Genomic DNA, 22,574 nt, shown 5'->3' with positions numbered 1-22,574 from the left:
AGCATTCATCATAAATTATGATGCTAACAGTTTTTCAATTAAAAAAATCCAAATGAATACTTGACACAATCATTTTGACATAGCAAAACCTCTTCAAATTGCTATTTCTTTCAGGATGCATTAGAGAAAAAAGAACTTCTACGTAAATATTCCAAAATACTTCGGTTTGCAAACAATAAATCCACTTTAGTTTTAGCAGAAATTAATATTCGTTAGCCAATCACGCAGTTGTCGGTACGTAAGAATACGTCAGCAAATATGACCCCAAAACAGCCAAATGAAAGATTGTATTTTTTTTTTTTTTTCAATGAACTAAGCATAAATCCACCCTTGCATACCATCCGTGTAAATGATACACAGCATAACACGACAATGACTGAAGTGTTTGAGTTGGATACGTTGTTGCCCAAAACACAGGCACGCATAATCTAACATATTGATTTTCTAGACTTAAATATCAGTTAAAGTAATGCAGCTTGGTATGTTTATGGCTCAATGATGTTATATAATGTACGGTGGTATATCGTGCGACCTAAACTCACATTATCACTAACTTGGCTGCTGCTTTCCAGGTGTGTGTTCACACATGAGTCAGCAAGATAGGGGAAAGAAAAAAATTGGATCACATGTTCAATTGGAACCAGGCAGCTGGCTTTAAAAGGCCGTGGTGCTGAACTGAGCAGACACAGAGGCTCGGACAGGAACCACCATGAAGGCTTTCATTCTTCTGGCTCTTTTCGCAGTGGCTTGTAAGTATTGCTGTGAACATAATTATTACTATTACATTGATTGCTCTGGACAAACGGTTACCTGTACATAGCATTATGTTATAACTCTTGAACTCAAACAGATGCCGCTCCCATTGATGATGAGGACGACAAGATTGTTGGTGGATATGAGTGCAGAAAGAACTCTGTGCCCTACCAGGTCTCTCTGAATGCCGGTTACCACTTCTGTGGAGGTTCCCTGATCTCCAGCACCTGGGTGGTGTCTGCTGCTCACTGCTACAAGTCGTAAGTGACCATATTTGTTACCATAACACTTTTGTGAGAATTTCTACCTTACCTAACTACGACGTGCTTCTGTGCAGTCGAATCCAGGTACGTCTCGGTGAGCACAACATTGCCATGAACGAGGGTACGGAGCAGTTCATCAACTCTGCCAGGGTTATCAAACATCCCAGATACAGCAGTCGCAACCTGGACAATGACATTATGCTCATCAAGCTGAGCAAGCCCGCTACCCTGAACAGCTACGTGCGTACAGTGTCCCTGCCTTCCAGCTGCGCTGGTACAGGCACCCGCTGTCTGGTCTCTGGATGGGGCAACATGAGCGGCTCTGGAAGTCAGTAAGAACTCAAAGAAAGCATTTGTTCCTTCAGCTACATTTACTTATTCTCTTCACCTCTTCAGACAACTACCCTGATCGTCTGAGGTGCCTGGATCTCCCCATGTTGAGTGACAGCAGCTGCAGGAGCGCCTACCCTGGACAGATCACCTCCAACATGTTCTGCGCCGGATTCTTGGAGGGAGGCAAAGACTCCTGCCAGGTACGAGCAGAAACATAACAAATGTTTCCAAGTACACCAAATCTTTCTTTTTCCCATATTGAACGTTTGCACCTGTGCAGGGAGACTCTGGTGGCCCCGTGGTGTGCAACGGCCAGCTTCAGGGAGTTGTGTCCTGGGGTTACGGTTGTGCCATGAGGAACAAGCCTGGTGTCTACGCCAGGGTCTGCAACTACAACTCCTGGATTCGCAGCACCATGTCTTCCTACTAAAGACACCGCTTGTTGGAACAATTTTCTGTAAACCTTTGAAAATATAGCAACCTGTTTCAAGTAAATAAATTGCAAACTGAAGCCTTGTTTGTCATTGGTGCTTCTTTTTCACTTGAAGCTATTTACAGTATACTTAAAACTCGCCATTCTATAATGAACCTAAAAGTCATGTTCAGTAGACTATTAACATACAAATACCACAAGTTAAAATGAACCCTGTAGAAGTGGTGAAAGTGGACCGGTACGTGCCAGAACTCCGTTTCAACGAGAAATTCGGCGCCGGAACGGTTCTATGATCCCGAAAATATGACGGCAACTGTCAAAACCCCATGCTAAAAACAACCAGCCTGGCTAAATATTTAGCTTACAATGCAAATTCACATGACCGGAGACTGAAAGTAACAAAATAAAAGCTGGTGGAGCAGCTCAGACTGTCTGTTTATGTTGATTGAAAATGAATAAAACATACTCAATGGTGGCAGTCTGCTCTTGGACATGAGTCATTGTGATAATAACAATATATAGGTAAAATACATATTTAGGAGAAAGTATTAAAAGAGTAGTTTGTGTGCTCCAGCTTTTATTTTATTACTTCCGGTCTCCAGTCATGTGAATTTGCATATTAAGCTAAATATTTAGTCCCGACCGTTTCTTGATTTAACATTTAGGATAAAGGATATAAGATTAAGATTTAAATTAAATATTTAGTTCTGGATTTAAACAATCAGGTCATTAACTACTTATTTAAAAATAAATATTTAAGTTGCTAAATAATGTTGTAAATGCAAAAAAAAAAAAGTGACTAAAAATTTAACACCATTTTAAACACTGTGTGGCGCTAAATGTGAGAAAATGTTGTCGTAATTTTGAGCATCTGCTGCTTTACAAACGGCGCCCCATACAGGCATCACCATCAGGAAAACAATCTACTAGTGTCAGATTTACATACACAAGTTGGCAACAAGCATAATTAAGTGCTTGTGTAGCGTCATCCGTTTCCACCGATATTTATTATTTCACGGACAGCACGGAGTTCTCCCAGCGTGTGACTGATGTGTCGTGATGATGTGTTCATACACTCAGCTAACCACCCTCCCTGGCCGGGACTCCAGTTGCCGGTTCAATTGGCTGACATACTGACATGTGATCAGCATGGATAGTTAGCTCTGACTGGTTCAAATGCACGTTTTTCGGCACACACAAAAAAGAACAAGCTTGCTGAATTAATGCAAAAAAAAAAAAAAAAAAAAAAGGGCAACGGAAAATTGATCAGATCTTTAAGAGAAAGGAAAGAGTTACTTTATTTTCTCTAAAGGGGAAGTTCAGAAAATCATGTTAACCTTATAATGCCTGACTCCAGAAATAATGAACAGAAAATTGATTTTTTTTTTCAATTTGAAAGCTTTCTGTGGTCCTTAAAAGTAATTTTAAAAAATTAACATTTTTTAAAAATTAATTTGTATATGGCGGAAAACACTCAGGTGACTTGAAGTTCCGTTCTGAGACCCCCAATTTGGCCTAATTTCAAAATTGTCCTATATGCATGTGTGATACATGATTAATACTTTTAAAGTCGAAGTGTACCTCCAACAAGAAATACTTCATCCTTTGAAAGATGGGAAAATTTTGCTCAATCAGTGGTTTGCGAGTACTGTACTTATTTTTCCCATGCGTGGACAGACGAGCTAAGTGTTTTCAGCAAAAGTAATAGAAACAGCCAAATGATCAGATGACTCAAATTAAAATTGAAGAGATATTTATTGATAAACACAATTTAATTACATCCAATTGTGTAAAACTGTTAAACATTCTTCCAGGAGTCAATGAAATAAAAATTCAGTCTATATCCGTTTTTTTGTCAGCAGTTAGTCAAGAACAATGGCCGGAAATTAATCAAATCATATTTCATCGGGTATGAAGATCAGAATTTCATTTTTTATTTATCTTGAAATTGTGGTATTATTTTACTTCCAAAATCACACCCAAATAGCCTCTATCCCAGGATAGATTTACATGTTTGACAAGTTGTTGAACCAAACACCCACTGCTGGTCATTATCCAAATTCAGGTGACATTTCTATTAGCTACTGTCAACAGAGCTAGAAACTGAATCCAAAGACACACTTGAAAAAGGAGTAACAAAAACACAATCCAGTATTAGGTGAGAAAAGTTATTTGCTTTTTAATGGATACATCTGATAGACAACTAAAATGGTTACAAACAGGGGTGCATTGTTTTTGAACATGACAAAATATACATTTAAGTGCTATGACGCAAAAAAACAATGTTTTCTAGTGTTTTTACAAGGTTGGTTGGTTGGATATGCCCCGTCTAGAGTCAGTCATAACCGCTTGGCTATTTCATCTGACCTTGTGCATGTCTCACATAATGATGATAAAGGTCCGAAACGGTAGTGTATTCCTTACCACACATAGCACATATAAGACCTTGTGCTATCTCTTTACTTGGGAATGTGTATTTGGGTGCAGTTGTTGAATTTGCTTTTTGCTTTCTAATTACATTGCCATCTTTTCTGTGGCAATGTGGTGATGCCTCTCGCATAAAACCGTTGCTTCTGTGACTTTGGCCAATTTCATCCAAACTAAGATCCTGCTTCTGGTCCGATGAATTTAAAGTCAGGATAGGATTGTCCTTTGTTTGCAAGTCTTGATTTTGGCAGCCCAAAAAGGTGTCGTTTTCCGGTCCAGGACACCTTGTTGCCGGTGGGTAGTTTTCAGTAGAATTCAACAAACGATTGGACTGTGCAGAACAACACTCGGAGGACTGATCTGAAACAGAGTCTAAACGTGTGATCTGTGCTGAGAAATGGCAAACTTGGTGACTGAACAACAAATCAAGACTTTTAAAACGACTTGTGCAGTGATCGCAATTATAAGGCAGGAACACCGTTTTAGGCTTTGACTGAATCCAGTGGAAGTCTGGGTGTTCGCTCATGTGTTTTTTGTAGGACTCGACAAACCGGAATCTTTTCCCGCATAGCGAGCATGAGAAGCGGCCTTGACGTTGCCGGTGGACTCTTTGATGACGCCACAATTTGGTCCAGTTTTGAAGAGTCTTTCCACAACAGGAACAGGTGTAGCTTTGATGCGGCGGATGAGTGAGCATGTGGGCACGGAGTCTGCCAACATGCCTGAACAGACGCCCGCAACTTGGGCACAAGTAACTCCTGGGGTCTGATCGGTTGTCTAATTTGTTTAACTTTGACACAAAATGCGAAAGAAGATGAGTGGGTGGGACTGTCGGCTGGAACGGCTTTACCAACTTCTTATAGTTGATCCGTGATTGTAGGCTTTTACTGGTTTCACCATTATAATCTGTGGGAGGGAAGTCTGATTTCTGTTCTGTTGAAATCCTTTTCGAGGACACCGTGTACTTGACGACTGACATTCTATCTTCCTCCTTGACTGCAGCACAGGAGCCATTTTTTTCACCTTGGCACTGACTACAATGGGCATTAAATTCAGATCGCACACCGAACAGTTTGTCACAAAACAAACAGCGATAGAGCTTTGCGCCAGTGTGATCTCTCATGTGCTTGTTGAACTTGGGCAGGCTGTCCAAAACATTCTTGCAGATGTGGCACGTGTAAGTCAATAAATGCTTCTCTGCCGGACTTCTGTGTTGTATTTCAGAGCTGCTTGCTAAAGGTCTGCATGTATGATTTTTTGCGTTGCTGTAATGACTAAAGGATTTTTTACAGCTTATGCAATTGTAACGCTTTACCGACCAGTGTGTCAGCTCATGTACTCGGAGGAAATATGATTGCCCAAAAGCTTTGCCACAAATACCACATTTGTAAGGTTTCTCCCCAGTGTGAACACGTTCATGTCTTACGAGGGCAGACTGAAATCTGAACGACTTCCCACAGTACTGACACACTTTGCTTTCACTCTTATCAGGGGTCAAAGGTCTCGGAGGGGTTTCTACAGGGCTATCGACTTTATTTAAGCTAAAATCTTTAAACCCTTTACTGTGCGTCATCATGTGGCTATCGTAAGTGTCATCTGAGAATTTAATTTTGCAGTATGGACATTCCTTATTCAAGGAATTCTTGACGTGAGTCTTCAGATGTAGATTTAAGTTCGATTTCTTGCTGAAACCTCTTTTGCATTCAGGGCATTCGAAGGGTCGCTCTCCAGTATGAACGCGTTGGTGTACAACGTACTGAGACATAAATTTGTACGTGCGGCTACAGATGCCACATTGCAAGAATACTTTAGAGCCTTTTCGAATGTAAATGATGTTCTTGTCAACGATTGCATTTGTTTCACAACTGTCTACATTGGGTTGAGTTTCCCCTTTCGCTTGATGCAACAAAGCAGTTATTCTCCTTCTTCGCTTGTGGCCTCTTTTCCGTCTTAAAGTGTTTTGTTGGCGGTATTGACCGTCAGCGCGGATTTTGGCACTCTGATTAGAATCTAAGTAATCCAATGGTGGCTCTATGTTTTCAACTTTGACAGCAGATGAGTCTTCAGGGGTTTTACGGGGTTCTTCCAAAGAAACTGCAATGTCACCATCACTTGGCTCTCTTGTCAAAGGAGAGCAAGCATTCTTTGAATAGTCGCAGTTGCTCGGACTCTCTGGCTGCCTAAGACTTTCATCACCTACTGACTGCATTTTGGGGTATTTGTTAAAATCAAAGTTGTTTCCTAAGGTTTCCTGAACTGCTTGCTTAGAAATCTGGGCCAAGGCACCTTCAGCTTCTTCGGGTTGTTCTTGTTCTAGTTCTGTAGCCTGTGGCGACAGGCAAACTTTGATGCCAATCTTTGTCATCCCTCTTTCTACAGAGTGAAGGGACAGGTCGCCTCTGCTCCCGCCAAGGTTCACCTGCAGATGCTCACCATCTCTGTCCACCTGCTGGTTTGTATCACATTCTGTAGGTCCTGGGCAGAGTTGTCCATTTTCTTTTTGTTGACTAGTTTGCAGGTGTTCTCTATCACTAACCTGCAGTTGATCAATCTCAGTTTCATCCCTCAAATGTGTGTCACCGCTTACCTGGGAAACATCATCATGCTTAAAAACTTTAGCAGGGATTTGTTGGTCAATTTGCAAGTTAGATGTTTCAATAGCCTCGTCTGTTGTGCTACTTTTAGGAGGAAGAGAAACTTCCACTTCTTTAGGGGTAACAACAGAACCACTGTCTTGCTCTGGTGCTGAGGAAGGTCCTCCTTCTTGACACATCAGTTTTTTAGCTGTAGGACTGAAAAACCCATTTGGAAAAGGAGTCTCGGAAACATCATTTTCAATAACTGCAATATCTCTTCTCTTTGGTCTTGCCCTTTTTCTTCTGGACACCAATGGGACACCTTCACCTTGTTTGTGGTCAGGCACTGTACAATTTTCGGGTGTCTCATTGCGAGGTAACTCATTTAGAAGACTTTTGACATTGTAGGGTACAGCCTCAGCATTTTGAATGTTAGCTGGCACTTGCATTATAGTGTTGATTCCTTTGTGTTGATCAATCAAAAGTTCATCGGAAAGGGTATACATTTTGTCCTCTATCTTTGAGGGTTTTATTTTTCTTGAACGGCCACTTTTCTTTTGTCCGGCCACAGGCAGTCCGTGATTTTCTGATGTCAAGTAGCACACGCTTGCTGCTGCCACTTCAGCCTTTGCGTCTATCTCAAACTGTGAGGTGCCATTTGGTTTACAGGTGGTATCAGCGGGTCCTTCAGAATTCTGACTCTCTGATAAGTCGGATGCAGACATAGGTTTACATAGATTTGTCACATTCATTTCCTCGCCCCATTTAGAGCCCTTGTCCTCCTCGTTGCAATCCGTACCTCGAAGCACCTGTAGAACACCAACAAAATCAAAGGTATAATAGTATTCCCCAGGGACAGTTTATAAATAAAGGCTTGCAACTACTGCATTTAGCACAAGGATAATAGAATTTACTGTATTATAGATGTCAATAAACAGAAAAGATATTATGAGCAAACAAGTAAACAATATGAAAATTATCTCCATTGAAAACATTTATTTACGTGTTTGTAGTATGTAGTTTTAAGTATGCTGAAACTGTTAGCTCCTTTAAATCAGGTCTAAAAACGCTCTTGCTTAGCACAGCATATCCATAACTATCTATATATTTCAATCTATTTGCTTTATATTCCTCTTTTGCTTTATCTCCATTGCTGATTTCAGTTATTATTAGTAGTAGTAGTATTTTTATTTTTTCTTATTCTATTCGTGATGAAATGCGATTTTTATGTATAATTTTATTTCCTGTTTCGATTATCTTTGTTTTTACGTTCTGATTTAATGTGATTTTTAAGATCTTCATGTGATGTAAAGCACTTTGAATAGCCTCGTGTTGACTTTCATTCATTCATTCATTTTCCATGCCGCTTTTCCTCACGAGGGTCGCGGAGGTGCTGGAGCCTATCCCAGCTAACTACGGGCAGTAGTTGTGCTCTATAAATAAATTGCCTCGCCTTGTAGTCGTTACTTTACTCATCTTTGTTTTATTTCTTTAATCTAAATTGTATTGTATACACAATATATGTATATCTTCTCAAATAACTTTTTTATTGTGTGATTAGTGAACAATTATTGGAGTAACATTTGTAACTGTTCTACTTTTAAACTATCGAGAGATTAATGGGAACCACGGATAGAAAAACGTAGTTCTTAAAAGATAAATGTGTGAGTCATACTAATTTGATATTAAAACCCCTCTTAAATTTTTTTGTTTTAATAAAATTTGTCAAACTATTTGAACTAGTAGGTCGCCATTGTTGTTGACGACGCAGGGCTGTGACATCACTTGCGTACGCAACCGGACTTCCACAGTGTCACTTTTTAACTATATAAACATTTCATCGGTTCTGCCCTCCCAATTTGAACCCAAGCAGAATATTAATTTGGAGGACAGCCTTGTCGACATTTCACAAAATGAGCAGCAAAAGTAAAATGAACAGGAAAAATGGGAGGAGACGAGTAGCGTACATGTGTCAAGTTTGCTAGTGACATTTAGCACTCTCCTGATCTAGTGACGGAGCAGGAGAGTGATGTCAAAAAAAGTTTAGATCTTCACGGTAAACTATTGTGTGATCCAACTTATTTCAATATTATTATGGAGATAGTTAGCATCCAGAGCTGTTGTGTGCTTTATACTGTATATGTTTTGGGTAGGCGGCACGGTGGCTGAGTGGTTAGCACGTCTGCCTCACAGTTCTCAGATCAAGGGTTCAATCCCGGGCTTCGGCCTTCCTGTGTGGAGTTTGCATGTTCTCCCCGTGCCTGCGTGGTTTTCCTCCGGGAACTCCGGTTTCCTCCCACATCCCAAAAACATGCATGGTAGGCTGATTGAACACTCTAAATTGTCCGTAGGTACGATTGTGTGCGTGAATGGTTGTATGTCTCCTTGTGCCCTGCGATTGGCTGGCAACCAGTTCAGGGTGTCCCCTGCCTACTGCCCATAGTTAGCTGGGATAGGCTCCAGAACCTCCACGTCGATGATCTTCCTGCCGGTGTTCTCAGTTTATCAGATGTTGCTCCCGAAGCTTTCTTCCAGGTGAACAAGCGATTTTGCCTGGGTTTTTTCATTTGCCTGCCGCCCTGGTTTTTGGAATCCTCTACAATGTGCAGGTATTTGAGAACATTATTTTTTTCACTTTGCTTTTACGGCATTTCACCGCGGTTTTCACAGTTTTTTTTTCTTTTGTCTCCCTTTTCGCGATTGCGTGTTTTTTGTGTGTGTTCAATAAACCCTTGTACGCAATGCCTCTGTATGTGCTGTCTGTTTTGTGGTCAAGCCTCACATTCGCGGACCGTTTGTTACTTTTCATCTGAGGACTTAAGTTACTGATTGCAGCCAATAGATCGATAAACAATACATACGATTGATGAGTACAAAAATAACAAGGTCATTGTGGTGTTTTTTATTGTTGCCAAATGTGTGGTCTTGAACGCTCCCTTAACTCATTTGCTCCAATAAACATATAAATATGTTCTACTCTTAAGCGCTTCAGTGTCCCAAAAACGTATTTATACACCTTTTGCGTTTTTTTTTTTTTTTTTGACAAGAGGCATGTATAGGTTCCGCTGTATCTAGGATACAATGCACTAAGCTCAAAACCCTTTTTAAAGCAATAAAACTGGCCACTGCAGGTCAGTAGCGCATTTGGTAAGAACTCATCTCGGGCCAAGAAAGGAAGTGAAGAAAAATAGTTGGGAAACGGAAGTTGCAGGGATCTTGTGGAGACGCGGGAGAATTTGACAAAAATGTGGAGAACGATCGGGAAAAAACGGCAAACGACGCTGGAGGAGTGTTTTGAAAAGAAAACGAAACAATCGTCAAAGAAGGATTTTAAAAAATCTATCTTGATGAGACACGGTGACGTCCACAACGGCGTCAGGTTCCACACGCGTTCTGCGGAGCTCACATTGCGTTACTCCTTAGCCCGAGGTTAAAACCAACGATGAAGATGATGAAAAAAGGTGAGACCGATCTTTATCCGGACTCATCAGATTACTAGGAGCCCCCTCATTCAACCGGGAGCAGCTGAGAGCCTTCCCCGTTGTTATGTGCGCAAATAGTTCAACAGTTCAATAGTTATGTGAAATAAATTGTTACTTTGCGATCAAAAGCTCCATTTGTCCTGCTGTTTGTTATTTTGTAGAACAAAAACATTATTAAGATGTTTGGGATGTCACATAAGCGAAAAATAGCTGTGTGTCAAAGTTATGTTTGAAATGTATGCTTTCACAAAAAGCTCAATTTCTCTGTTTTTTCATCAGAAATTGGAAAATTGCTCAAACTAAGCTATTTTCTAATGCTGATTTCTAAAGAATGGAAAAAGATATGAACTTTTTTTTCTGCTGAAAGAACAGAGTCTAATCTTTCTTTTGGTGGGTTCCATGTTTACATAGCAATAAAACAGAATTTTCTGTGGGCCCCTCAAAATCAGCCAAAATCCAGTAAAACGGCTGGGAGCGAAGGGCCTTGCTCCGGTGAAAATTGCTTGGAGTGAATGAGTTAATGCAGCACCAGTGCGGAGTGGAATAAAAAGAGAATTAAGTTTGCTCACAATGTGTATTACGTGCTTTAAGTACAAATAAGGTAGACAACAGTCCTCTTAGATCTCAATGTGCAAAACAAGGCTTTTTTATAATCTGTTGGGCAGAAAAAGGTATGAATAGCCAGCAATCAAACCAAGTTTAAAGCATTTATTCATTTGTTTTCCGTGTCGCTTATTCACTGGGAAGCAAGCTTGGGCAGCAACATCTGATAAATTGAGAACACAGGCAGGATGATCATCGACGTGGACGGCGCTTTTACGTGACAAAAATAAGGTAAGCCATCATTAGACGTCTCAGTAGACTGCATCAACATTTTCGTGTGCTGTAATGCAAAGAAATAATCAAACTGCTGTGTTTCACTGTATACCCGAATCATATGTAAAACACACAACATTTCTGTGTGCTAACCATCTCCAAAATGGAATAAGTTGGATCACACAATAGTTTACCGTGAAGATCTGCAAAAAATTTTGACATCACTCTCCTGCTCCGTCACAAGAGCAGGAGAGTGCTAACTGTCACTAGCGAACTTGAGACATGTACGCTACTCATCTATCCCATCTTTCCTGATCATTTTGCTTTTGCTGCTCGTTTTGAGAAATATCGACATGGCTGTCCTTCTCATTAATATTTCGCTCGGGTTCAAATTGGAAGGGCGGAACCGATGACATGTTTATGTAGTTAAAAAGTGACACTGTGGAAGCCGGGCAGCGTATGCATGTGATGTCACCGCCCTGCAACATCAACAACAATGGCGACCTACTAGTTAATTTTTTTAGTTTAAAATTTTTACAAATTTTATTAAAACGAATACATTAAGAGGAGTTTTAATATCAAATTAATATAACTCGTACTAACATTTATCTTTTAAGAATTACATGCCTTTCTATCTGTGGTACCCTTTAACAATATCATGTACAGTAGTTTTGGGGGAAAAGAACAGATTTGCTGGGTTCCTCTCGTGGCATGACTTTTAATACTTAATCCTTTAAAGTAGTGGAATGCGCATATGCATCCTGCGCTCATGTCATCTTTGAATCCCCATCACATTGTTATTACGTCGCCCGCGTGCTGCTGCTTGGTCTCGTTTGAAAGTGCGGAAGTAGAGGGTCACTCTCGTTTCTACTTGAAGTAAATCGACCAAGCAAAACTGGAAATAATGTCATTTGAGTTTTATACTTTTATTGTCCTCATAAATAAACATTAAAATGTTGCATGGACCATGTGTCTATGTCCATATTTCCATTATTTCTTGTCCTTTTTCACAATGGAAAGCATCACCAAAAACTACATCTTTCAGGAGCCATTATAAGGTCACAAAGGAAGTACATAATGCGAAAATGTAAGTCGAAATGGTCGTATGTCGAGCGGTATTTTCCCATAAGAATACATGGGGGTGATAAGCCGCATTTTCTAGCCAGCCCACCACGCTAACAGTTTTCAATCATTTTCTTCTTAATTTCAATGGAAAGAGCCCTTTTTTCAACACCTGCACGAACCTTCTTCGGACCCATGTTGATTTCTCTCACAAGAAGATCTGCTGTGCGTCCGATGGTGTCATAAATTGTCGTATTTTGAGCATGTCGCCATATGTCGAGACAAATGACGAGTTTTTACGTTGGATGTCGAAACGATCGTATCTCAATGCGATTGTATATTGAGGTACTCACTGTATTGCCCTGCGAGGCGCCCCCTAACATGAGGGAGGCCAGGTCACGAGCGACGGCTGGCTCGATTGAGCCAACAATTTTATGAAACGTGTGGAATCAATTGAAAACTAAATTTAGCGCAAGCAATTGCGTTATTTTATCAAGTAGGGGAAGAGGACAGGCCAGATTTTTCGTCGTTTTCTTCGGATGAGTCGGTGAGTGAGAAGAGTGACAGCAGTGCGCAAAGGGCGGAAGGAGGATCGACACCAGCTGGAAGTGTGGGCTGTGTGACGTAGCTCTGTGTCTTGTTCCAGGACGAAACTGAGTGGCATGATTGAAATCATTTACCTGAACTGGTTTATTGTAAGTTTTTTTGAAAGTACTTGTTTTCAATGTTATATATTTTTTTGCAGTCTTTTCAATTTGTATATACAGTGCCCTCCATAATTATTGGCACCCCTGGTTAAGATGTGTTTTTTAGCTTCTAATAATTTTTTAAAAATCCAAATAATATGGGACCTTAATGGAAAAAAAAGAGAAAAATCCAACCTTCAATACAAGTGCATTTATTCAGTGGGGAAAAAATCTCACATAAAGAAATAATTATTTGACATCAAACAATGTGTGTCACAATTATTAGCATCCCTGGTGTTAATACTTTGTACAACCCCCTTTTGCCAACAAAACAAGGTCTGGGGACTGAGATGGCCAATGGAGGAGCTTGATTTTGTGTCTGGTGAACCATTTCTGTGTAGATTTGGCCATATGTTTAGGGTCATTGTCTTGCTGAAAGACCCAGTGACGACCCATTTTCAGCTTTCGGGCAGAGAGCAACAGATTTTGATTTAAAATGTCCTGGTATTTCAAAGCATTCATGATGCCATGCACCCTAACAAGGTTCCCAGGGCCTTTGGAAGCGAAAAAGCCCCACAGCATCACTGACCCACCCCCATACTATACAGTAGGTATGAGGTGCTTTTCAGCATGCGCATCTTTCGTGGCACGCCAGACCCACTTAGAGTGTTTGTTGCCAAAAAGCTCAATCTTGGTCTCATCTGACCAAAGCACGCGGTCCCAGGGTTCAACTGGGACCGTATGACATTTTAAATCAAAATCTGTTGCCCTCTGCCCGAAAGCTGAAGATGAGTCGTCACTGGGTCTTTCAGTAAGACAATGACCCTAAACATATGGCCAAATCTACACAGAAATGGTTCACCAGACACAAAATCAAGCTCCTCCCATGGCCATCTCAGTCCCCAGACCTTGCTTTGTTGGCAAAAGGGGGTTGTACATAGTATCAACACCAGGGGTGCTAATAACATTATTTGATGTCAAATAATTATTTCTTTATGTGGAATTTTTCCCCACTGAATAAATGCACTTGTATTGATGGTTGGGGATCGTGGAAAAATCATTTTCATAACTGCTTAGAGAAGCAGCTGACAGGCTGAATGAGTCGCTTCAGCCAACTACCCCCTCACCAAGACAGTCAAATTTAATGTCGATAACTCTTTCCTTTTTGGAAAGCCCCTCCCAATGCCATTTGATTCACTGACAATTTTTCTCTTTTTTTTCCTTTAAGGTCCCATATCATTTGAAAAAAAAAATGTTAGAAGCTAAAAAACACATCTTAACCAGGGGTGCCAATAATTATGGAGGGCACTGTAGATGCGTGTGTTCGAGAAACTTGATTGTATGTACAGTGCCTTGCAAAAGTATTCGGCCCCCTTGAATCTTGCAACCTTTCGCCAAATTTCAGGCTTCAAACAAAGATATGAAATTTAATTTTTTTGTCAAGAATCAACAACAAGTGGGACACAATCGTGAAGTGGAACAACATTTATTGGATAATTTAAACTTTTTTAACAAATAAAAAACTGAAAAGTGGGGCGTGCAATATTATTCGGCCTCTTTACTTTCAGTGCAGCAAACTCACTCCAGAAGTTCAGTGAGGCTCTCTGAATGATCCAATGTTGTCCTAAATGACCGATGATGATAAATAGAATCCACCTGTGTGTAATCAAGTCTCCGTATAAATGCACCTGCTCTGTGATAGTCTCAGGGTTCTGTTTAAAGTGCAGAGAGCATTATGAAAACCAAGGAACACACCAGGCAGGTCCGAGATACTGTTGTGGAGAAGTTTAAAGCCGGATTTGGATACAAAAAGATTTCCCAAGCTTTAAACATCTCAAGGAGCACTGTGCAAGCCATCATACTGAAATGGAAGGAGCATCCGACCACTGCAAATCTACCAAGACCCGGCCGTCCTTCCAAACTTTCTTCTCAAACAAGGAGAAAACTGATCAGAGATGCAGCCAAGAGGCCCATGATCACTCTGGATGAACTGCAGAGATCTACAGCTGAGGTGGGCGAGTCTGTCCATAGGACAACAATCAGTTGTACACTGCACAAATCTGGCCTTTATGGAAGAGTGGCAAAAAGAAAGCCATTTCTCAAAGATATCCATAAAAAGTCTGGTTTAAAGTTTGCAACAAGCCACCTGGGAGACACACCAAACATGTGGAAGAAGGTGCTCTGGTCAGATGAAACCAAAATTGAACTTTTTGGCCACAATGCAAAACGATATGTTTGGCGTAAAAGCAACACAGCTCATCACCCTGAACACACCATCCCCACTGTCAAACATGGTGGTGGCAGCATCATGGTTTGGGCCTGCTTTTCTTCAGCAGGGACAGGGAAGATGGTTAAAATTGACGGGAAGATGGATACAGCCAAATACAGGAACATTCTGGAAGAAAACCTGTTGGTATCTGCACAAGACCTGAGACTGGGACGGAGATTTATCTTCCAACAGGACAATGATCCAAAACATAAAGCCAAATCTACAATGGAATGGTTCAAAAATAAACGTATCCAGGTGTTAGAATGGCCAAGTCAAAGTCCAGACCTGAATCCAATCGAGAATCTGTGGAAAGAGCTGAAGACTGCTGTTCACAAACACTCTCCATCCAACCTCACTGAGCTCGAGCTGTTTTGCAAGGAAGAATGGGCAAGAATGTCAGTCTCTCGATGTGCAAAACTAATGGAAACATACCCCAAGCGACTTGCAGCTGTAATTGGAGCAAAAGGTGGCGCTACAAAGTATTAACGCAAGGGGGCCGTATAATATTGCACGCCCCACTTTTCAGTTTTTTATTTGTTAAAAAAGTTTAAATTATCCAATAAATTTTGTTCCACTTCACGATTGTGTCCCACTTGTTGTTGATTCTTGACAAAAAATTAAGATTTTATATCTTTATGTTTGAAGCCTGAAATGTGGCGAAAGGTTGCAAGGCTCAAGGGGGCCGAATACTTTTGCAAAGCACTGTATATAGTTTTGATAAGGTGATGGGTGCAATACCTAACCTCACAAAGAGATATCCTCCAAACCCTTTTTGTGTTAGATGGTATTATTTTTCCCACTATTTTGCACTGTTGGTCTACTGTATATAACCTGCTTTGACCATAGTATGTATAAAGGCCCAAAACGCCTATGACCATACCTGCTATTTCTGTTGAATTATCAAATATAAAACGATTCAGTGTTATTTTTGTTCTGTTGAATGCTTATCCTTGCAAGTTGAATAAATGTTATCAAGCTTCAGAATGGTTTGTTGAGCATGTTTGATTGTCAATAGGACATCAATATTACAAATTTTGACAAAAAATATTTTTGGGTCCAAAATGTTGATTATAATTGGTCAGTGGAAAAAAAACAACTGTTTGGACATAAAGGTTATGGTGCCCTGAAAAAAGGGACCCAACAAGACAATTGTGAACATTTTTTTCTTTGAAATAGTGTAGTGAAATAGTGTAACATGAATGGCATGCAAAATCGGACAAAATAGGCCCGGACCTTAAAGGATTAAACTTAAAATATTATAAATATTTAGAGTATTAATATAGCCTTTCCACAATTCAAATAGTCAAAGATGCATAAGAATGAACCATTAAGAAAAAGTATGACTGGAAATAGCCTCATAAAAACAAAAGACATTTGAGTGCATAACAAATTTGTATTTTTCTTTCAAATTAGTTACCTCTTTGCAGTCCGTGGTTGCATGAAAGGGACTACAAGGATGTGATGTCACTGTGGTTAGCTCAGATACTGTGAACTGGTCGCTCCGTTTTCTGCTAAAGGAAATTTTACTCCCCATGTCAGGAATCTGTGACATAAACATTGATTAAAAGGGTTTAACTAATTAAATGTGCAAAAACGTTGGCATTATATTTTTAAAGTAAGATACATACAGTCATGTGAAAAAAATTAGGACACCCCATTAAATATTCAGTTCTTTATTAAGAAATGTTGACATATTAATGTTTGATCTGGTTTTTATCACTGGAAAAGAAAGTGATTTAATTGTAGGTACACAACAAAAATTAACATTGTTTTACTCATTAAACCAAATATATCAACAAAAATCCATATTCTAACTGAGGAAAAAGTTAGGACACCCTACCACCTAATAGCTAGTGTTACCCTCTTTGGCTGATCTGGGCTTTGACTTTGACTTTTTTTCCAGTCAGTCCTTGGTGGATTAACTGGTATGTTTTGGGTCATTTTCATGTTGCAGGGTCCAGTTTCACCTCAGCTTTATTTTTTTCACAGATGATCTCACATGTTCCTTAAGCACCCTCTGGTACACGATATAATTCATGGTGGATTCTAATTCTATGATGGTGAGCTGGCCAGGTCCTGCTGCATCAAAGTAGTGCTGCAACGATTAATCGATTAACTCGAGTATTCGATTAGAACAAAATATTCTAATTAAATTTTGTTGCCTCGAGTATTCTTTTAATTTAAGTGGCGTTGTAATGGTTTATTTTGAAAGTGTTTGCAATTAGTTTTATTGATTAGAGTGGATACACTGCCCTCCGGTCTGCCTCTTTTCACATGGCTGAATCCAACTGCTCCCTGTTAAGACCAACGTAAGCTACGTTTTTGTTTGAGCTAACGTTTTTTTAATGCATTCATAATTTAGTTTAAAGGTATAATTAGCAATTTTGGGGGGGAATATGTGTCTGAACCATTTGTTTAGAGCATTGTAAAAAAAAAAAAAAAAAACTTTAGCATTTTATAGCATTTAAGCTAGTGGACTTTTTCTATGTAAGTTGGCCAACTGTTCTTTTGTTTTACATAGATCCTCATTTTTTAAAATTTATACTGTTTGAGGCTCAGCTCAGGTATTTTCATTTTTCATGTTCCTTATCCGATTGCTTGATTATTCGAACTAACTAGTCCATCGATTAATCAACTACTAAAATATTCGATAGCTGCAGCCATACATCAAAGCATCCCCAAACCATTACACTTACACCTCCATGCTTTACAGTTGGTATGAGGTTCTTTTCCTGGAATTCTGTATTGGGTGTACGCCAAACATGTTGAGGAGTGGGGCAAACTTTCTTCAGACATATGTCAAAGACTGGTAGATGGCTATATAAAGTGTATCACTGAGGTAACACTAGCTATTAGGTGGTAGGTTGTCCTAACTTTTTTCTCAGTTAGAATATGCATTTTTGTTGATATATTTGGTTGAATGAGTAAAATAATGTTAATTTTTGTTGTTTACCTGCAATTAAATCACTTTCTTTTCCAGAGAGAAAGAAAAACAAGATCAGACATTGATGGTGAATATTTATTGGGGTGTCCTATATTTTTCACATGACTGTACATTCACCGTGAAAGAGAATGACAATGAATGTGATCAGTTACAGCAAACTCATTATTTCAGGAGAGGGAGCTATACATCTTAAAATAGCTTTTTCCATTCATAAACAAAATTGCATTGCACTGCAGCTGCATTGTATGTTAACGTCGTTGATATTTTGTCTGATACTTACATTTGATTGATGATCTTTAACAAGTGGGATAACAACGTAAAACAAAAATAATTTGAGAAGCTCTACAAAGGAATGCAACCTTTAAGAAATTTTTGTTATGACGAGTACAGTCATTAAAATGACAACTAATCCTAATACATTAAAATTGTCAACAATAGTAATGTTTTTTTCCTCTAGGAGTGAACGAATTTTTATATTGAGTCTCATTTGATCTCTCTAGGTAGTGCAAACAATATTTTCAAAGTCGCCCTGAAGGTAACAATCCATTCTTTTATCATTTGATGCCAAAGGGAGTAGATTATTACCATGTTTTGACTGCTCGCTATAGTCAGTCCATCTAACATCATAATCTTTCACCTTTAAACTCGATTATCAGAACGCAGCCTTGTCCCATTTTTGTATTACTATTATTTGCCATCCATTTTGAATCATTATTATAAACAGCAAAGACGCTCGCTTATCGTAGGCCAGGTTGCTAGCTCAGTACCAACTACACTTATGGGCACGGGAACAACAGTAGCAACACATTAGCAACGTCAGTCGTGCTTTCCGAGACTTGATTGCCTTTATTTGTTTGATTTGGGGATTAAAAACAAAATAATAACAAAAAAAGTGCTTGCCTGAGTGGGAGAGTCAACACTGGTCCCTTGACGGCCATTCACTGACAGTTTGCTCGGCTAGCTAGTTCTGGGTAGCACAAAGCTATTGACAGCGTTGTCACCGCGTGGCTGTTTTATGAACGTACAATTACAATAATTGGTCAGACAATTCCAAAGTCTAAACCTAACTCGACTTTTGCATCTTTTTTTGCACCGTGACTTGGCCGCATCCGTTTAATAAGAAAAAGATAAACAAGAGACTATCGGTCACGTCTAGCAAACCAAGTGGCTACTTCACGTTCCGTTGGAATTTTGGGAATGCCCATTGCCCTGCAATGCTAACGTGTGGTTTCTAGTGCCAACCCGACATACACTGAATACGCAGCATTGGTTTTGAGTACCTATTCAGCGGTCGCGTTTTATTATTTCATTTTTATTGGAAAATTATCACTGTTTAAGGTTTGACGAACTGTAACCGGGACATATGGAAATAAGTCCTGGTTAACAAGGAAACATGCCAATTTTGTTACTGGAGAAAAAATACTGGTTCTTTATTCTCAGATACAACAAAAAAATATAAAGTGTGGATTAAATTAAGTCTCCCCTTGAGTGTGATAAATTAAAAATGTTCCCCAGTGACACTCGTTTAAATGACGACCTCTCCTGGACAAACGAGAGACAACCAGAAATAACGCTGGCCAGCTATTTTGAGGAAACAATTAGTTCTGACAGCTGTTTTGAACATATTTTTGGATGGCGAACCCTAAATTGATCTCAGTTTCTCTATCATGTTACGTTTTATATTCCTACAAATCTGACATGCTTACTATGTTGCAACTACAAACACACATCAATTTTATCCTTTTTAAAAACATACATGTGAAATAAATAATGCAGCCATGCCTGTTTCTTTTATATTTAATTGTATGTCAATATTGATATTGTTCAATGAAACATTTGTTAAGTACAGCGGTTTTCATATTTTAAAGGCAATAGTACAATAAAATATTTATTACTGTGATTGCCTGTCAGGGCGTACCCTGCCTACCGCCCATAATTAGCTGGGATATGCTCCGACACCCTTGTGAAGTTAAGTGGCACGCAAAAATGAATTTTATTGTAAAAATCCTATAAAAATCAGACGCGATATATATATATTTTTTATCAGTTTTGGGTTTCATACACCAAAACGAAAACATTTCCCTAATGTAATAGTTGTGGACAAGGGCGTAGGTTTGCATAGGGACGGTAGAGACAGAACACTACCAACTTTTCAGGATGCTCGAATTGTCCCCACCAACTTTTAATCAACCTTATTTGCATTATGCAGTGGGGCAAATAAGTATTTAGTCAACCACTAATTGTGCAAGTGCTCCCACTTGAAAATATTAAAGAGACCTGTAATTGTCAACATGGGTAAACCTCAACCATGAGAGACAGAATATGGGGGGAAAAAACAGAAAATCACATTGTTTGATTTTTAAAGAATTTATTTGCAAATCATGGTGGAAAATAAGTATTTGGTCAATACCAAAAGTTCATCTCAATACTTTGTTATGTACCCTTTGTTGGCAATAACGGAGGCCAAACGTTTTCTGTAACTATTCACAAGATTTTCACACACTGTTGCTGGTATTTTGGCCCATTCCTCCATGCAGCTCTCCTCTAGAGCAGTGATGTTTTGGGGCTGTCGTTGGGCAACATGAACTTTCAATTCCCTCCACAGATTTTCTATGGAGTTGAGATCTGGAGACTGGCTAGGCCACTCCAGGACCTTGAAATGCTTCTTACGAAGCCACTCCTTTGTTGCCCTGGCTGTGTGTTTGGAATCTCTGTCATGCTGAAAGACCCAGCCACGTCTCATCTTCAATGCCCTTGCTGATGGAAGGAGATTTTTACTAAAACTCTCTCGATACATGGCTCCATTCATTCTTTCCTTTACACAGATCAGTCGTCCTGGTCCCTTTGCAGAAAAACAGCCCCAAAGCATGATGTTTCCACCCCCATGCTTCACAGTGGGTATGGTGTTCTTCGGATGCAATTCAGTATTCTTTCTCCTCCAAACACGAGAACCTGTGTTTCTACCAAAGAGTTCTATTTTGGTTTCATCTGACCATAACGCATTCTCCCAGTCCTCTTCTGGATCATCCAAATGCTCTCTAGCGAACCGCAGACGGGCCTGGACGTGTACTGGCTTCAGCAGGGAGACATGTCTGGCAGTGCAGGATTTGAGTCCCTGGCGGCGCATTGTGTTACTGATAGTAGCCTTTGTTACTGTGGTCCCAGCTCTCTGTAGGTCATTCACTAGGTCCCCCTGTGTGGTTCTGGGATTTTTGCTCACCGTTCTTGTTATAATTTTGACGCCACGGGGTGAGATCTTGCATGGAGCCCCAGATTGAGGGAGATTATCAGTGGTCTTGTATGCCTTCCATTTTTCTAATAATTGCTCCCACTGTTGATTTCTTTACACCAAGCGAAGAGTGAAGAGTTACAGACAACATTTGGCCTCAGTTATTGCCAACAAAGGGTACATAACAAAGTACTGAGATGAACTTTTGGTATTGACCAAATACTTATTTTCCACCATGATTTGGAAATAAATTCTTTAAAAATCAAACAATGTGATTTCCTGTTTTTTTTTTTTTCCACATTCTGTCTCTCATGGTTGAAGTTTGCCCATGTTGACGATTACAGGCCTCTCTAATCTTTTCAATTAGGAGAACTTGGACATTTGGTGGTTGACTAAATACTTATTTGCCCCACTGTATAATGACTGCAGTTATATAGGTCATTTAGATTGTCTTCCCATATGTTGTAAGGATAGCATTGACCCAACCATTATTAGGTGCATTACAGTACTTTCATTATGTTCAGACTTACATTGACCCCTTTTCATTTGTTGAATGTATCAGTCCATTTTTTCCCCTCAAACGCACATTTGATTGGCTGATGACTTGACCCCCCCCCCACACACACACATTCGCAGCCCGACAGAAATGTAACAAGCCGCCTCCTCCGCCCCCTTCGAAGACGAGGGATATTAGCAGTTTTCTTTTTCTGCCAGCAGCAGCAGCCACTGTAAGTAATGCAAAAAGACGTCAATGTTGTGGAGATGGGGAACACATCACTAATGGGATGTTTACACGTCGACTTTCCAGCAATATGAAAAATTTCTAATTTGCATGTCTATGGTTCAGTCTCCATTCGAACAATGTCGCAATTACGCATGAAAATGATCTAGTATTCATGCCAGGCCCTGGGGGGCAGTGCATATTTACAAGGCGACAGCCAATGATGCACTTTGACCCCAATAACATCCTCAGCCGAGAAGACAACATACCCGCCCACTCCAAACAAATGCATTTTTCTTTTGGTCCAAAAGGCACAAAAAGAGAAATATTAAACATATTTAAAATAAAAATATTGTAATAAGTACATTAAAGCCAACATTCCACCATATTTGCTGTTTTGAATGCTGTTTAATGTGACGTGTGTGATTGCTGACATTATCGGTGTGGGAGCTTTCCATTGATATGGATGCGGAGCAAGCCCTCCCAAGCCCCCGCAATCGAATCCTTCCACTTTGGAGCCCAGATTCAGTGGTTTGCGTCTTCGCCTTCCGTTTTCGCCGTCACCATATGAAGGCGAGGC

The 22,574-nt window shown here is 39.8% G+C and overlaps 2 protein-coding genes across 2 annotated transcripts; one reads left to right on the top strand and one right to left on the bottom strand.

Annotated features, from left to right (window-relative positions):
• Nucleotides 1-633: 633 nt before the first annotated feature.
• On the top strand, nt 634-1,860 carry LOC130914493 (trypsin-3). The gene is made up of 5 exons (XM_057833737.1): nt 634-749; nt 851-1,013; nt 1,091-1,344; nt 1,413-1,549; nt 1,630-1,860. The coding sequence occupies exons 1-5, from the start codon at nt 710-712 to the stop codon at nt 1,777-1,779; spliced, it is 744 nt and encodes a 247-aa protein (XP_057689720.1). The 5' UTR covers nt 634-709; the 3' UTR covers nt 1,780-1,860.
• A 1,725-nt stretch (nt 1,861-3,585) lies between these two features.
• si:dkeyp-84f3.9 (zinc finger protein 16) lies at nt 3,586-19,687 on the bottom strand. The gene is made up of 3 exons (XM_057833694.1): nt 18,945-19,687; nt 16,518-16,643; nt 3,586-7,594 (listed from the first exon to the last, which is right to left on the bottom strand). Exons 2-3 carry the CDS (start codon nt 16,632-16,634, stop codon nt 4,136-4,138), a joined length of 3,576 nt encoding a protein of 1,191 aa, XP_057689677.1. The 5' UTR covers nt 16,635-16,643; nt 18,945-19,687; the 3' UTR covers nt 3,586-4,135.
• Nucleotides 19,688-22,574: the final 2,887 nt, after the last annotated feature.

This window comes from Corythoichthys intestinalis, chromosome 4 (assembly GCF_030265065.1).
Source record: "Corythoichthys intestinalis isolate RoL2023-P3 chromosome 4, ASM3026506v1, whole genome shotgun sequence".
NCBI classification, from domain to species: domain Eukaryota; kingdom Metazoa; phylum Chordata; class Actinopteri; order Syngnathiformes; family Syngnathidae; genus Corythoichthys; species Corythoichthys intestinalis.
The sequence above is the reverse complement of the archived record's forward strand: the minus strand, read 5'-3'. Positions and strand labels throughout refer to the sequence as shown.